This window comes from Hyperolius riggenbachi, chromosome 6 (genome assembly GCF_040937935.1).
Source record: "Hyperolius riggenbachi isolate aHypRig1 chromosome 6, aHypRig1.pri, whole genome shotgun sequence".
NCBI lineage: Eukaryota > Metazoa > Chordata > Amphibia > Anura > Hyperoliidae > Hyperolius > Hyperolius riggenbachi.
In genome coordinates this window covers 332,873,828-332,890,343 of record NC_090651.1, presented here as the reverse complement: position 1 = coordinate 332,890,343, position 16,516 = coordinate 332,873,828, and the positions used below count along the sequence as shown (strand labels likewise).

At 45.3% G+C, this 16,516-nt stretch overlaps 1 protein-coding gene across 1 annotated transcript in view; it reads left to right on the top strand.

Annotated features, from left to right (window-relative positions):
- DEDD2 (death effector domain containing 2) overlaps nucleotides 1-16,516 on the top strand; it is a 49,170-nt gene that overhangs the window by 16,964 nt on the left and 15,690 nt on the right. The window contains exons 2-4 of the mRNA XM_068241487.1: nucleotides 5,916-6,463; nucleotides 13,650-13,760; nucleotides 15,869-15,994. Coding sequence (XP_068097588.1) covers nucleotides 6,019-6,463; nucleotides 13,650-13,760; nucleotides 15,869-15,994 — 682 coding nt within the window. The 5' untranslated portion in view covers nucleotides 5,916-6,018. The remainder of the gene's footprint in view (nucleotides 1-5,915; nucleotides 6,464-13,649; nucleotides 13,761-15,868; nucleotides 15,995-16,516) is intronic.

Genomic DNA, 16,516 nt, shown 5'->3' with positions numbered 1-16,516 from the left:
CTAAACATCTCAGCCGCAGCAGATTTATCTTTTGGAAGAAAAGTACTGCAGGCAGTGGTCCCGCCCTAGATCTCATATCTGGTACATCGTCTCATCCAGGGGTGCTGTCCAATGACGTTCTGGGAAAGACAACTTTACTTACGGTAACGTCTTTTCCAGTAGTCAGAAGGACAGCACCCCTGCAACCCGCCCTATTTTTGGGTGGAATAATAATTATGTAAGTAGGCATTTATACCGGTCCGTGTCATCTTTTGTATTAACTGAAGTACTGAGGGTAAGCTAGTAGCTTATATATGGCTGCCTATTTGTTATGCAAATCTTTCTTTTGCAGTTCCTGTCCACGATTGGGAGGGAGACAAGTCTCATCCAGGGGTGCTGTCCTTCTGACTACTGGAAAAGACGTTACCGTAAGTAAAGTTGTCTTTCATTGTGTTTTATGCTTTGTGTTTAAAAGCCTGTGCCATCGAGTACTAAGAGTGATTTAGCTCCTGTTGGCAAGTAAGTGGGATGTTTGTGGGTAACCTGGCAGGAATAAATGGATGTAAACAATAAACAGGACATAGATTTAGACTAGCCTGGTCTGGAAGTGGTTAAGAATTAATCCAAATTTTATGCCTCTTGGAAATAGGCCAACCAGATGCACTTCTTGCTGATTTTTGATTAGTGCAATACAAAACTACATACATTTGCATGCAAGCTGGTATTACAAGGCAGCAAGGGCCGGTTTAGTGTGTATTTGCATGTGGTTTCATAAGCATGAACATTGGGATGTGGGATTCTTAATTTTTTTTTTTTTTATTTTGGCAACTGAATTGTGACTCATGAAAAGGATGAATGTGTAGCAATAAGTACACTGTGCTGTTTTTGTGATGGGGAGGGAGATTGTATGAAGCAGATTGCAGTGTGTGTTTGTGTGTGTTTCTTGTCAAAAGCAGGTTCCATATTGAAGTCCAGTATGGTGCCATTGGAAGTCAGCCAGACAAGCAAAGTAGTTTGTCAATAATATATTCACAATGAAAGGCAACCATTTTGTGTTCTGTTCAGTTTTGCACCAATTACGCATCTTTAACTGCATCTTTTAACTTCAAGATTTCAAATATTCTTTTACAAAAGTTTTTTAATAAAGAAAGCTCAGTTGAACAATAACAAGTTAGCAAGTTTGCCAATAAGCCAAAAGATAATTGTACTAAAATCAATAGTACTATTGACCGTTATACAGCGAATTCAAATATTATGCCTAATGACAAAAGCCAGACTAATAGTCAGCCTAAATAAACAAGAGAAAAAGGAATAATTGGGTACGTCCTCAGCGGGTAGTAATCATCTATTTATAATATTAAGCATCTGTAAACATTTTAGAGAGAGACCAGTCATCAGTTATAATGAAATTTGGGCAAGGTATGGTGTAATGAATGATGGATGAGATCCATAGTGCGAACATCTTCAACTCTAGATAAAATTTGGCCGAATGGGGTCTCCAACCTTTTCCAGTTTCTAGCAATCATCCAGAGAACAGAGCAAATACATAGTACACTCTTTTGCACTTACGAGGGATTCTAGGATTGGGGTTGAAAAGCAAAGCTTGGGAGGCTGTTAACTCAACCTCTTTTTCTATAAGAGATTGCTGTCCAGTCCTGAGTTTATCCTACACAACCGTGATTAAGGGACAGCTCCAGAAAATATGCAATATGGAGCCTTCTGCTTGACATCCACGAAAACAAAGTGGGGAGATTGAAGGGAAAATTTTATTAAGTTTGAGTGGAGTCCTATAGCACCTAGTGGCAATTTTCATAGCAGTATCTTTGATTGCTTGAGTTTTAGTGGCCATTTGGAGATCATCCCAAATTTTAAGCCAGTCTTGAGGTTCAAATGTAGTTTGAACTTCTACTTCCCACTCTAGCATATATTTAGTTTTAGTATCAATATTATAGGCAATTAGGTGGGAGTAGATCCGAGAGAGAGCTCCCACAGTTTGAGTAGAAGAGAGAAACAAATTTTCATAGAAAGTACGATTTGTGAAACCCTCGGGACTGGAGGACTGAGTAAAGAAGTGACGTATATGTGAAATATTGAGACCATGGTAGCTCTCTTGTAAATCTCAACATTTCTAAAGAAACAAATTTACCCCCAATCCAAAATCGTTTTGAATTAGTAATGACATCATTAATCCACCAGGAAAAGGATGAGCTGTCTCGAAATGCAGGAGTAAAATTAGGGTGCCCAATAAAGGATAACCTAGGGGGTTTTGGTGAACAAAGATTAAACTTGTGCCTATAAGTATACCAAAGGGCAAGGTTTTCGTGCACTATTACATTTTTATTTTTAAATTCTTTCAGATGAGGGGTTTCCAAGTAAAGAACAGAAGTAATATTAAAAGGTAGTATTGACTCATTCTCAAAATTCACCCATAGCTTTGTGGACTGATCATTAAACCGAGAGGGTCTGAGCAAATCTAGTGGTAAGGAAGTAAAACCAGAGATTAGGTGCTCCGACACCTCCATCAGCTGTTTTGCGATAGATACATATTCTTAAAACGGCCAGGTTTACCCGCCCATATATGTTAATCAACCTCTGGAACTTATTTATAAGGGTGCGGCCGGGGTTTAGGGGTAAAGCTCTCATCAAATATAGTATTCTGGGCAAGATAACCATTTTAATGGCAGTAATCTTACCCAGCCAAGACACTTTATACGAGTTCCAGTCCTTGAGGGTATTCTGCACAGATCTATATAATGGGAGATAGTTAGCATTAACTAAGCGATTATAGTCAGAAGTGAGCTTAATACCCAAGTATGACAACTCAGTGGCCATCCACTTGAATTCAAAGTTTCCCTGATAAAGTTTAATTACTTTGGGAGGAAGATTCACAGCCATCGCTTGTGATTTGTGCACATTCACCTCAAGGCCTGATAGTCTACCAAAGTGATCCAAGAGCTGAAAAAGAGTGGGCATAGAGGTAATAGGCTGCGTTAAAAATAGTAGGGCATCATCAGCATAGAAAATTGCTTTATGCTCTTGATTAGCATGTAGATAGCCTTTGATATCAGAATTATTCTGAATAGCAATTGATAGGGGCTCTATAGCTAATGAGAATAAAAGGGGAGAAAGAGGGCAGCCTTGCCTCGTCCCACATTTAATTGGTAGAGATTCAGATAGAATTCCCGGGATAAGATTTCAAATATTCTATCCTGTTTTGATCAGGCTTGGTTGATTATTGAGACAGCAGGGGCAGAAAGGTTTGGAATGTATTCTTACAGTTAGACCTGTGAGTGAACAGTACATGCTTTATCTCCTCTTGGAAGACACACCAGGGTATTGGATTGATATTAACAGTTGTATAAACCTCATTGATCAGAGCTAGGTTGAATTAACACTTGTTGTATATTTATAGATTGACAGAAATGAACCATATATTCTGTGTCCTTATTAAGGCACTTTTGTCAGGATGGGGAATATATATGATACGCCTGTGGGGTAATGAAGTCAGAAGTGATTAATGAGTGGCTTATGGATGGGGATTACTCCTGGTTTATTGATCATTAGGCATTCCATTCACAGCATTGTGCTAGTAAATCTCTACAGGTTTCCGTTGCTTCAGAAAAGAGAGGGCCCCATGCAGCATTTGGCAAGAAAGCCATCTTATTAAATCTCAGTGTGTTTTCCAGAGGTGTGCCAAAGGAGTGCTAATGTTCTCTTCTACAGCAACTTCAGTCAATGCGAGCGGTTTCATTCCCTAGCATCTGTGATTTAGCAGTCTTACTAAATAAAATATTTTAGTTAAATGTTAGTATATCTAGCAACAGTTCATACAACACCATTTTTAAACATTAAATTGACAGTCTGTGTCTGCTTCAAGGAGGTAAGTCCACCACTGCTTCTGTAGCATTTTAAAACTTTTAGTGAATTTTATCCTTTTGGCGCCTCTGTTTGCGGTCTACCAGTGTCCACCCCAGGTGGAGGGGTGTTTCCTTCTTTCCTCAAATCTACAGAGAGCGTCTTAACGCTGGGTGGGGACAGGTCTAATCTCCCCACCTGCACTTATAGTGGTTGCCTCGGAGGTAACCCTGGTTTGTATTACTTTACATTCTTCACCCTGTACCAGTACTTACTACACCATATTGGGCTCTCAGTATTCTACCCCCCCCCCCCCCTTACACCATATTTAACCATGTTTATTAAAGATATTTAACATTAAATTAACACAGTGGTCACTAAGGGTAAAGCTGTATAGTGGTTTATTATGTCTACCATACTCCCTGCAGCACTTGTTAGATTTGAACCATTGAAGCAACTATAGGCTGGCCATGTACCAGCCAACGTTTGATCTACTGCCCTCTGCATACCTGATCAACTTCAGAAAGATTTTAGACACTTTGAAGTGTGTGTGTATTGTGAGCCACAAAGCAATGGACGTCACAGAAGAGTGCAATGCTGTTGGGTCACTGCTACCTAATGGATGTCCAGTGTTCTCCCCAGAATTTTTTTCCAGCCGGGTGGCATGAAAAAGTAGCCGGGTGGCATGAAAAAGTAGCCGGGTGGGGCGAGTTGAAAATGCAGGGCAACTCTGCTTACAGCATAGGAGGAGGTGAGGAGGTGAGCCGATGACAGCCGGGTGGTCAGCAAATCTAGCCGGGTGGAGCACCCGGCTAAAAGAGCCTGGGGAGAACACTGGATGTCCATTCAGGTATCGACTTGTGCACGGCTAGCTAAGAAATTAAAAATGTAAACGTGGTGGCAGGAGTTGGGCTTTTAACCTCCCTTGTGGTATGATTATTTCAAGATTTTAGGTTCTAAAAAGCAGTGCAACTTTTTTTTTTTTTTGGCACGCTTTTAAAACCTAAAAACAGGAGGGGAAAAAAAATCATGCTTCTAGAGAGCCTGCAGCAGCCCCTGTATTTCTCTGGGATCCGGCATTGCAGTTTTCCCTCCGTCCTCCAGGTGGTGCTGTAACCCTGCAGTGTGATCGCTAGCTGTCGTCATGCTTGACAGGCAGCGATCTCACCAGAGGGATCCGGAGCCTCCAAGGACAGGAAGGAAAATAGTTGCTGCCGGCGTCTGGATCCCTGGGAAGGTGAGTTAAAATGCACGCTATGCTCTGCACAAGCCTCCTGGTGCCTACCAGAGCTACCCCCCTGAGGCTTGGGATTACTGCTTCTATTCAAAAAGAAAAAACATGGATGTCTGGCACTGTAACTTTAATGCAAACAGCAGGTGTACAACAAGTGAATCATAATGAAAGTAGAGCATGTGTCCGTGCAAATGGATGGTACTTATCGTGCTCTGCTGGAATGGGGAGGCAACTGTGGGCGCCAGAGGGTGCACGACCTTACGACGGTTTCGCAATGGTGTGAGCCTTGCTTCCTCGGAGGCTAACGTGCACAAGTGCTGAATGGAGGAGGCCATTGAAATAGGCTGCTTCCGTAATGGTCTCCGCCTACCTGTCTGGAACGACAAGCAGCCAATCCGCAACAAAGGACACAGCGTGCGTCATAGTGGGCGGCTCGAGTGAGTCGCCGCATACAGAGGACGCACCTAACGTCAGGAAAGGAACATGTAACCATGGCGACTCAGCCCGCTCCCACGCCATGCAGGAGGCAGCGGCTACCTGGCCCTTTTTTTTTTAATTTCTTGTCCCCCACCCTGAGCCAGTCAAGGGGATGCCACCAGGTAGGTTAAATTACAAAATGGCATGTCTACAGCTGCTTTTCTTAATCCGAGCCCTTAGATGCAGTACAGTATAGATGTCGAGTGTACCAGATACGTTGGTATTTTGGCACAAGCCCTCTTGGATTTATAGATATGTCAATAACATTTTATGGCTGTATTTTAGTAATTATAGAGGTTTTTTTTCTATTGAGTAAAATGTGCTTTATGGTGTTTTTTTTGTTTTTTGTTTTTTGTTTTGTTTTTTACAGATCTTGTGGTAATTTCTGTTGGCAAGACTTTCCTGTGTTGCATTGCCAGTTGTACATTCTGCTGCGGGACTGAAAAGGTAGCAGAATATCTATTCAGACCAAGATGAATAGCGCCATGAGTTCAATGCTCTCACTGCCTTGGGTGGAGGAAGAGTGTCTGGAATATTACGGCATGCTTTCACTACACCAAATGTTTCATGTAATTGGTTCCCAACTAACAGAGAGTGATGTTGAAGCCCTGTGTTTCCTTTTGAATGAATCCCACCCTTTCACTCACCCTATGGATCCCAGTATCTGGACCGTGGAGGAAGCTGGTGAGATGCCTAGTAGTGCCTTGCTGACTGCCTGGAGGAGATGGAATCGGGGCTCCAGCAATGTTTTTGATACCCATGAACTCCGAAGACCGAAAAATGGTATTGAGCTACTTTTTGAACTGGAGAGAAGAGGTTATTGTGATGAAGGAAACTTCAGACATCTTCTTAAGCTACTTCGTGTACTGACACGTCATGATCTTCTCCCACACGTCTCTTTGAAAAGACGTCGCACAGGTAAAAAAATCTTCTAATTTTGATATGACTCCTTCTTGTGGTTTCTTATGTATATCTTTGTCCAATCTCCAACTTGCATGTACATCCATATTCAGTTTCAAAATCAAACTAGGCTATACCTTATTTTTTTATTTTTTTTCCAAAGACAAACCTGTTATAAGGGCCTCAATTTTTCTCTACTACTGTGGACTTAGTGTAGGGCTTCCTCTACCCCCATAAGCTTGTCTGAGTCCCACACTGTCCTCATGCTGTCTGCTGTTAAGCCATGATCAGCCCTGGTAACTTGCTCACTCGCGTCAGTCTGGGTCTACTGTGCATGCAGTAGACCCATGCGCAGTAAACCCAGACTGGACCTGACTGAGCCTTTGGGAAATTAAGGTAATCCAGATTTACTTACCTGGGGAATCCTCCAGCCTCTGCAAACTTGTGTGTCCCTTGCCACAGCTCCGCTCTAAGCAGGTCACCCAGGGTCCACTCTGTAGTAGCCTCCAACCTGGCGAGGCCAGCGGCTACTGCGCATGTGCGAGTGCACAGCCGCGCCGATCACGTTCACACTCCCGTCGCCAGGAGGGTTTTGCGCAAGTGCAGTACTTCCAATGGCTGCTATGGAGGGCACCCCAAGCAACCTGCTGAGAACAGAGCTGCAGTGAGGGACACACAAGCTTGCAGGGGCTTGAGGAAGCCTCAGGTAAGTAAATCTGGATTGGCTTAATTTCCCTGATGTTTCTTTTTAAAGTCTGACATTTTCGTTTGTGAGTACAGTACCACTCACAGAATTAAGTGTTGCATTCAATTTTTATATTCCAGTATCATGTTAGGAATTGTTTTAAATATAAATTACAAAGTTCTGGAAAGTCTTTAGTAAAGTCCAACAAGGTTACCAGCAGTCCATGCTCGTTCCAGCATCTGATCTTTGTTAGATTAAGCAAAGGACACTTGCGAGGGCCTGTAACACTGGCTCTTAAAGGACACTCGACGCTTAAATAATAATGAAATAAACAATTGTATCTCTTCTTTCTCCAAAAAATGACTTTTTACCATATTCCACAGTTTTATTTGTTTAAATCTGCTTTTTAAGTTTTAACTGTTATTGTTTTTGCTCAATGACACATTCATTAGGTAAGCCAGAAATATTGAACCTTTTTATCACTTTCATGCTCTCAGAAGCCATTTTCTGCTAGGCAAGGAGACTTGCCAAAGGTCTCCTACTGAATAGGTGCTGGCTTAATGAACAGGCAGAGCCGAGATTCGAACCCTGGTCTTCTGTGTCAGAGGCAGAGCCCTTAACCATTACTGCTTTCAGCCAGAGATCAGTTCTGGTTTTAGCATGAGCTCCTGAATTATTACATATCAAACACTGGTTAATTTTTTTCATGCCTAATTTAATACTAATATTTTAAGTAACATTCTCCATTCTTTGCATAAGGCTGGCATTAAAGAGAACCCGAGGTGGGTTTGAAGAATATTATCTGCATACAGAGGCTGGATCTGCCTATACAGCCCAGCCTCTGTTGCTATCCCAAACCCCACTAAGGTCCCCCTGCACTCTGCAATTCCTCATAAATCACAGCCATGCTGCTGACAAACAGCTTGTCAGAGCTGGCTGTGTTTATCTCTATAGTGTCAGTCTGCAGCTCTCCCCGCCTCTTGCAGAACTCCAGTCCCCGCCTGCATCCCTTCCCTCCCTGCTGATTGGAGGAAGGGACGGAGGCAGGGACCGGAGCTATGCAGGAGGTGGGGGGAGCAGCTGAGACTGACACTACAGATGTAAACACAGCCTCACAGCACGGCTGTGATTTATGAGGGATTGCAGAGTACAGGGGGACCTTAGTGGGGTTTGGGATAGCAACAGAGGCTGGGCTGTATAGCAGATCCAGCCTCTGTATGCAGATAACATTCTTTAAACACACCTCGTGTTCTCTTTAACAGTAATGGGGGGGTGGGTACTTGGGTGGAACTGAATTGTGGTAGGGGTTACTTGGGTCGAAAAAGTTGAAACTTTGTTTGTTAAAGGACTTCATTAGGTAATTGTATTTTTAGTTAATGTGGTTATAAGCGCTCCTCCAACTCAAATATGGTTTCAGAAACAATGAAGCAAACGGGGCATGGGTCGCCACACAGTGGGATGGAAATGCCTCCCTAAATAAATGAAATTAATGCTGGGAATACACGTTTCGTTTTAGCCTTCGATTCGTTCGGTAAACGAATCGAGTGTTGAAAACGTATGTGAAAATAGTCATAATCTCATTATAGTTTCGATTAATAGACCCCAAAAACAAACGACTAGTGATCGCACATGTTTGATATTATCTCTCTTTATCCATCTAATCGAGCCATTGGTAGGCTTGATGGCTGTTCAGATCGATTATATATTCGTTATGCCGTCCGTCCCTGTACTACGTTTCGTTTCTTTGCAGCCTTCGATCATCGGAAAAACGAAACCATCAGAATCGGAAAAAAACCAAAACCGTGGGTGGTGATATTAACCGTACAATCGATTATTTCGGGATCAAAAAGGACAAAAGGCACAATCGAAACGAAGGTTTAAACTAAGGCAAAAACGAAACGTGTATTCCCAGCATAAGTCTGTGCAGGCGCTCAACAACGATCTTCCACGGCTATTGGCATCTGTAAATTCAAACACAATGTGCGGACATAGCGTAATACTGCTGGATAACAGAATTATAGTGACAGTGTAATCCACCCCGTGTTAGGTGATCAACTTTGTGTTTCCACCACCGACAATGCAATGGTTAACTGCTCACCAGTGGAAGATCGTTGGAGTATATGTATATGCTGCGTTTGCTGATTTGTGATTGAGTCAGCCCAACTGATCTGGTGAGAGTACCTGGTGGATACATATTTGTGAACTTGTGATATCGTTTGGGTCCGTTTGAATACAGACTATTCTGGGACTGTGGACTATTTATTATTCATGTTGAGCGCCTGCACAGATTTCATTTCATTCAATTGGATTTTTACCTTCAGATCTGCTTGAACGGACACAGAATGAGGAAACCCCCTCTAGATTCACCTGTGAAAGTGTGTCTAGTCAAAATACTTTTATTTTTGTTCATTTAAAGAGACTCTGAAGTCTCAAGAAAAACATCTTTTTTATTTAAATGTTAATACGTTTGCCCTACCTAAAACGCCATATTCCCACCACTGTAATCTATCTAAATCCCCCCCCCCCAAACTCCCCGGGGGGCAATCCGGGCAGCACTTCCGTGAGAGGCAGAGCTGTGAGCCGCAGCTCTGCCTCTCAGCGCGGATCGCCGCCTCTCCCGGCCCCTCGGTCTTCCTTTACTGGGAGAGGTGGAGATAAGCGGCTGATAGACGCGTAAGGAGGCAGAGCTGCGGCTCATAGCTTTGCCTCCTATAGCGGCAAATCCACAACCAAGAAAGTAGTGGATTTTTCGGGGGAGTTAGGGGGGAATTTAGATAGATTACAGCGGTGGGAATGCGGCACTTTAGGTAGGGCTAGCATATTAAACACTTTTTTTTTTTTTTTTTTTTTAAATAAAAAGAGGTTTTTCTTGAGACTTCAGTGTCTCTTTTTAAAGAGGAGCTGTTAGGTATAGGGTCTTAAGGTGGCCATACACTGGTCGATGTGCCATTAGATCGACCAGCTGACAGATCCCTATCTGATCGAATCTGATCAGATAGGGATCGTATGGCTGCCTTTACTGCAAACAGATTGTGAATCGATTTCAGCCTGAAACCGATCACAATCTGTTCAGCTGCTCCTGCCGCCTGTCCCCCCCCCCCCCCCCCCCCCCCCCCCGTATACATTACCTGAGGCTGGCTCCCGGGCATCTTCTCCGCACTGCACCGCACCGCTGTTCTTGCTCCATCCCGGCGCTTCCTGTGTTACTCCGTGACCAGGAAGTTCAAATAGAGCGCCCTCTATTTCAACTTCCTGGTCACCGGAGTGACACAGGAAGTATAAGCGTACACTGGGACATGCGGAAATGCGGTGCAGCGAGGAGAAGAGGACCCCGGAGCCAGCTTCAGGTAATGTATACATGCTCGGATCGGGCCCGAATCGTACGCCGCAAGCGACGCGCTCCTACCGCCGGGCGATCGAGGGTAATTTCCCGCACGGCGCGATCGACGGTCCGATCCGATTTCGGGAGGGAATCGGATCAGCGGGTGCGTTTAGCGCAAGCGATTGGCAGCAGATCCGATCCCAGGATCGGATCTGCTGTCGAAACGGCCGTGAATCGAGCCAGTGTATGGCCTGCTTTAGAGACAAAAAACACATATATCAGTAGCTAAATACTGGCTGTACTTACATTACATATGCATTTCACTGTCCACGTTTGGATTTCACAGAATTTTTATGTAGTATATGCAGAGAATGATGCTCCTGACAGCTCATGGCAGGTTCCATGGTTTCTGTCTTGTCTGAAGCCAATTGTGATGTCATATCCTCCCTTACCCTGCTTCCTGATTAATTATACATTAGCCCTCCCAAGTCCCAGCCCTCAGACACTCCTACCAGTCTCTGGTCTTATGCTCGGTACACAAGATGCGTTTCCCCGCTCGATCTGCGGGTCAATCGGGATCGATTCGATTATTTCCAACATGTTAATTATGCCAAATCGACGGCAGGAACGATCGAAATCCGATTCGAGCATGTTGGAAATAATCTAATCGACCCGCGGATCGAGCGGGAAAACGCATCGTGTGTATTAGGCACTCAGCGGGGAGTGATCATGTCTGGGTTGCGTGCGATCTCGCTGTCATTTGGGGTGGGGGGAGCTGTGCGAGCGATTGCGTTGTCAGTCGCGGGGGGTTGTGGATGATTGCAATGTCATTCAATTTGCGGGTGGTTGCGATGTCGGTCCTTTGCTTGCGATTGCAAAGTCAGTCGTTTTGCGGGCGATTGCGATGTCGGTCGGTTTGCAGTTAATGGCGATGTCGGTTGTTTTGCGGTCGACGCCGATTGCGGGTGTCACTCGCGGGGGGGGGTGGTGGTTGGGGGGTATGTGACGATTGCGGGTGTCACTCGCGGGGGGGGGGGCGCGGCGATGATTGCGGGTGTTACTCTTGGGGGGGGGGGGGGGTGTGACGATTGCGGGTGTCACACACGGGGGGGCGCGACGATTGCGGGTGTCACACACGGGGGGGCGCGACGATTGCGGGTGTCACACACGGGGGGGCGCGACGATTGCGGGTGTCACACACGGGGGGGTGCGACGATTGCGGGTGTCACACACGGGGGGGGGGCGTGACGATTGCGGGTGTCACACACGGGGGGGGGGGTGCGACGATTGCGGGTGTCACACACGGGGGGGGTGCGACGATTGCGGGTGTCACACACGCGCGTGGGTGCGACGATTGCGGGTGTCACACACACGGGCGGGGGGTGCGACGATTGCGGGTGTCACACACACGGGCGGGGGGGGTGCGACGATTGCGGGTGTCACACACACGCGCGGGGGGGGGTGCGACGATTGCGGGTGTCACACACACACACGCGCGGGGGGGCGCGACGATTGCGGGTGTCACACACACGGGCGGGGGGGTGCGACGATTGCGGGTGTCACACACACACACGGGCGGGGGGCGCGCGACGATTGCGGGTGTCACACACGCGCGGGGGGGCGCGACGATTGCGGGTGTCACACACACACACGCGCGGGGGGGCGCGACGATTGCGGGTGTCACACACACGCGCGCGGGGGGGCGCGACGATTGCGGGTGTCACACACACACACGCGCGGGGGGGGCGCGACGATTGCGGGTGTCGCACGCACGCACGCACGCACGCACACGTTGGGGGGGCGCGACGATTGCGGGTGTCACACACACACGCGGGGGCGCGACGATTGCGGGTGTCACACACGCGCGCGGGGGGGGGGGGGGGGGGGGGCGCGCGCGGGCGGGCGACGATTGCGGGTGTCACACACACGCACGCGCGCGCGCCGCGCGTGGGGGGGGGCGACGATTGCGGGTGTCACACACACGCGCGTGGGGGGGGTCGCGACGAATGCGGGTGTCACGCAACGATTGCGGGTGTCACTCACGGGGGGCCGGTGCCGACGATCGTGGGTGTCAATCGCGGGTGTGGGGGGCAGCCTGCAGCTGTCACTCAGGGTGTCTGGATGGGGAGGAAAGGAGTCGAGAGGGACCAGCCAGTGAGGCTGCAGCAGGGCTGGATAGGGAAATGAAGGGGTGGTGCAGGGAGGGCAGTAGAGAGGAAGTAAGACCTTCCCATACTGCTTTGCAGGCTGACTGCGGCTTTTTCAGTCTGATGCGGCCTCCTAAACAGCCTGGAAATAAGGAAGGCTGCTATTCAGCCCACAATAAAGAGTTTTTTTACTTCAGTATTGATATTTGGCTTCCTTCCACACTGTTTAACACAGGGGAACATAGATAAAAATTACTTGTTTTTTGCCTGACAGTTACTCTTTAAGGATGAGCAAAGCTTTTCTCCGCTTCATTAAAAAGTACCATGGCTCAGTCTTGCATTGAAGCAAGTGAATACACATAAACACATTATTCAGCTGTCTATATAATTGCTAAACTTTTTATATCCAGACGTTCTCCTGTCTTGAGCTGTAGTAGTGTAGGTCTTGAACTTTTTCCCCATCTTCCAGATGTCTGTGACATAGACATCAATGTCAGTATTAATAGGAGATCTTGATTTATTTATTTTTTTTTCCCCCTGGTCCTAAAGCCTTTACACTGAAGTTTGGAGCTCTGTGACCACCACCATGTTGCTGCGTGCCACCTATCAGACTGTGGTTCCCGAGCTAGAGGCCGGCCAACGTTCCTCATGTGTTTAAGGGGCTTAATACTTCTAGCTATAGACCGTAACCAAGCATGCTAATCCGATCCTCTGAGTGAATTAGCTGCATGTTTGTTTCAAGTGTGTAATTCAAACATTATTGATGCATGAAAGATCAGCAGGACCCCAGGCAACTGTTAATGTTAAAAGGAAATAAATATAGCAGCCGCCATATCCCTCATTTCAGGTGTACTTTAATCACATTATGGGTTTTTTAAGTGCAGCATGTTCTGCTATTATTTTTCTTGAATGTGACTTGATTATGGGTATTCAGAGGCAATGCACTACAAATACGATGGGTATTATGATTAATATTTTATTTTATGAAGTAATTCCAAGATTTTCCATAATTATAGTTTTTTAGAATTTTTCATGGTTTTCTTTCTACAGTATCACCGGAGAGATACACATATGGCCCTTCAATTACAGACTCGGGGAAACAAATGGATGGATGTCTTAGTACAACAGCCTCACAATCCAGTGCAGAAAACTGGGAAACAGGTAATTAATGTGCAAAGATAAATGTGTGTTCGTGTGAATCCATAGGATATACCTTTTCTTTTTTTTTTTTTTTTTTTTTTTTTTTTTTTTTGTCCCGTGTATGAAATGTATTCCAACGAATGTTGTTGCCCATGATGACCTATGCTTCTAGCTTACAAGTTAACTATACTGATTTGGTATTGAAACCATCAAAATCAGACATTTTAAACATTAAAAAAAAAAAAGTTTTTAAAGTATAATTTAGACCATTCCTATTCAAAGACCATTCAAAGTTTCTCCCTAGTAAGTCCTTACAATCAGCTAGCAGTTTTGTTTAGTCAGGGTGTAAGTGAAGTACAGAAAACAGGAATATGAGGGCTAGTTAACTGACAGGGCTTGGAGGAATGGCGATTTGAATTTGACGTGGATTTAGAAAAGATATAGTTCAGTAAGTTAACCTTAAATAAAAATAAAGTGTGTTTATACTCGTGTATAAGCCTAATTTTCCAGCACACAAAAAAGAGCTGATAATTTACTTCCCCACCCTCCCTCGGCTTATATGCAAATCAGTGGAGCAGGTTTTGTTACTGGCAGACGGGCATGTGGATCATGCACTAGCCAGCTGGCTCCCTGCTGTGTCCTTGCCCCCTCCAAATCCCTTCAACATGGTGCTGCTCAAGACCTGTGTCCTCTGGCTTGTGAGGAGGAGTGTAAGCAGTGCAATAATCAGGGCTTCTTCCTGTGTCTCATATCTTTGACGCCATCTAGTGGTGTCTTGAGGCATAGCCGAATCATCCTTGGGTCACATCTGGCTACTGTGTTGGGGGGGCCCCCCTTAAGCACGAGTCAATCACTTTTTCCTGGTTTCTGATGGAAAAGTGGGTACTTTGGCTGATACGCGGGTCGGCTTATATGCGAGTGTATATACAATTATCATTTCTATGGTTTTGTTTATAAAACAATATTGTAGATTGTGTTCTATATCTTTTAAATCTGTAAGCTACTATTTTAAGGGAGTCTGAAGCTATTCAAAACAAAAACTAATACCCGTTTAAGCAGAGGGAAGTCTGTGGGTCCTATAGAGCATTTCCATTCCTCTCCTGTTCAACCGCTGGCTCCCCCATTAACGGTCTCCGACTGATGGGTCGAAGACTGCTCTCTGCAGGAGGCTTCAGCAGTCTCTGGGAGTACTCTGGCTCCTGAAGCCTCCATTGGCGGTAGATTTGAATTGGGGGATCTTGCGCCTGAACCAGCAGACCGAGAGAGGAACGGGAAGGCTCTATAGTACCCAGAGCCTTCCCTCTCCTTAAAGAGAATCTGTATTGTTAAAATCGCACAAAAGTAAACATACCAGTGCGTTAGGGGACATCTCCTATTACCCTCTGTCACAATTTCGCCGCTCCCCGCCGCATTAAGTGGTTAAAAACAGTTTTAAAAAGTTTGTTTATAAACAAACAAAATGGCCACCAAAACAGGAAGTAGGTTGATGTACAGTATGTCCACACATAGAAAAAACATCCATACACAAGCAAGCTGTATACACCCTTCCTTTTGAATCTCAAGAGATCATTTGTGTGTTTCTTTCCCCCTGCAGCTATCTTCCACTGAAGTGTAAGGCTGTTTTTTCCTGCAGAGTGCAGACAGCTCTGCCTGTATGTAATTCCTCAGTATGTGAAAGCCCAGCCAGCTCAGAGGAGGATTTATCCAGCTTGTAAAAGATAATAGAGCAGAGAGAACCTGCCATAATCTAAATAATACACAGGCAGTGTGCATAGAGGGGCCTGGAAGGGGTAGTTCATAGCAGAACCACAACACTGAAGAACTTGGCAGCCTTCCAGACACAGGCCTGACAAGTCTGACAAGAGAGAGATAAGTTGATTTATTACAGAGATGGTGATAGTAGAACGTGCTGCAGTAAGCCAGAACACATTAGAATAGCTTTTGGAACTTGTAGGATGATAAAAAACAGGATGCAATTTTTGTTACGGAGTCTCTTTAAGCGAGTATCATCGGTTTGTAAATTTGCTTCAGAGACTCTTTCAGTGCAGTAAATGGAAGAAGTGGTAAATAAGAGTTTGAGCAGCCAGCCTAGGTTGTTCCCCCTCCTGATTGTAATTCCTTTTTTACAGGTTCCTCTGGTAAGAAGAGAAAGCGATCAGGAAATGCAAGGAGGGGTCGCTGCACAAAACCTAAAAAGAGCAAAGTGAGCAGTGCTCCTCCACAGCCCGAATCTGCCCCAACTAAAGTAACTTGTGGTAAGTGTGCCCATAAGTCACTTTCTTCATCCGCTTCTAAATCTCCCATAATTTTACTGTGACTCGCGACCTGAATGGGGAAAAGTGTTAAATGTACACCTGTGCAAGATGCCCGAATGTTGGTGCTGTCTTCAGCACTTTCAGTCACTCAGGTTCATTTGTAAAGTGAAATGCCCTGGTGTCTGCTCACTAACCTCTCACACACTCCTGTTGCAAAAAAGAATAAAAAAACAAAAACATTTTTTTTCCATTACGTGACATGTCTGAAATGATCTTTTGATTAGTTGACACTGCATGTTTTTCCTACTACTATTGGCTCTCACTAATCAATCTGCAGAATAGTGCGGAGTTGTTTCCTAAAACTGCTAATCCACAATCTTCTGTAACTGGGTAGCATGTCTTCACTCTGTTACCAGAAAGACATTGGTCCTGTGTTGGTCTTTGTCTTGCACAGGGCTGTGTACCCTTCTGTGCAGTCAGTGCAATGCTTTGCTCTTCTCTGCTGGTCCCGTTTTAAACTGG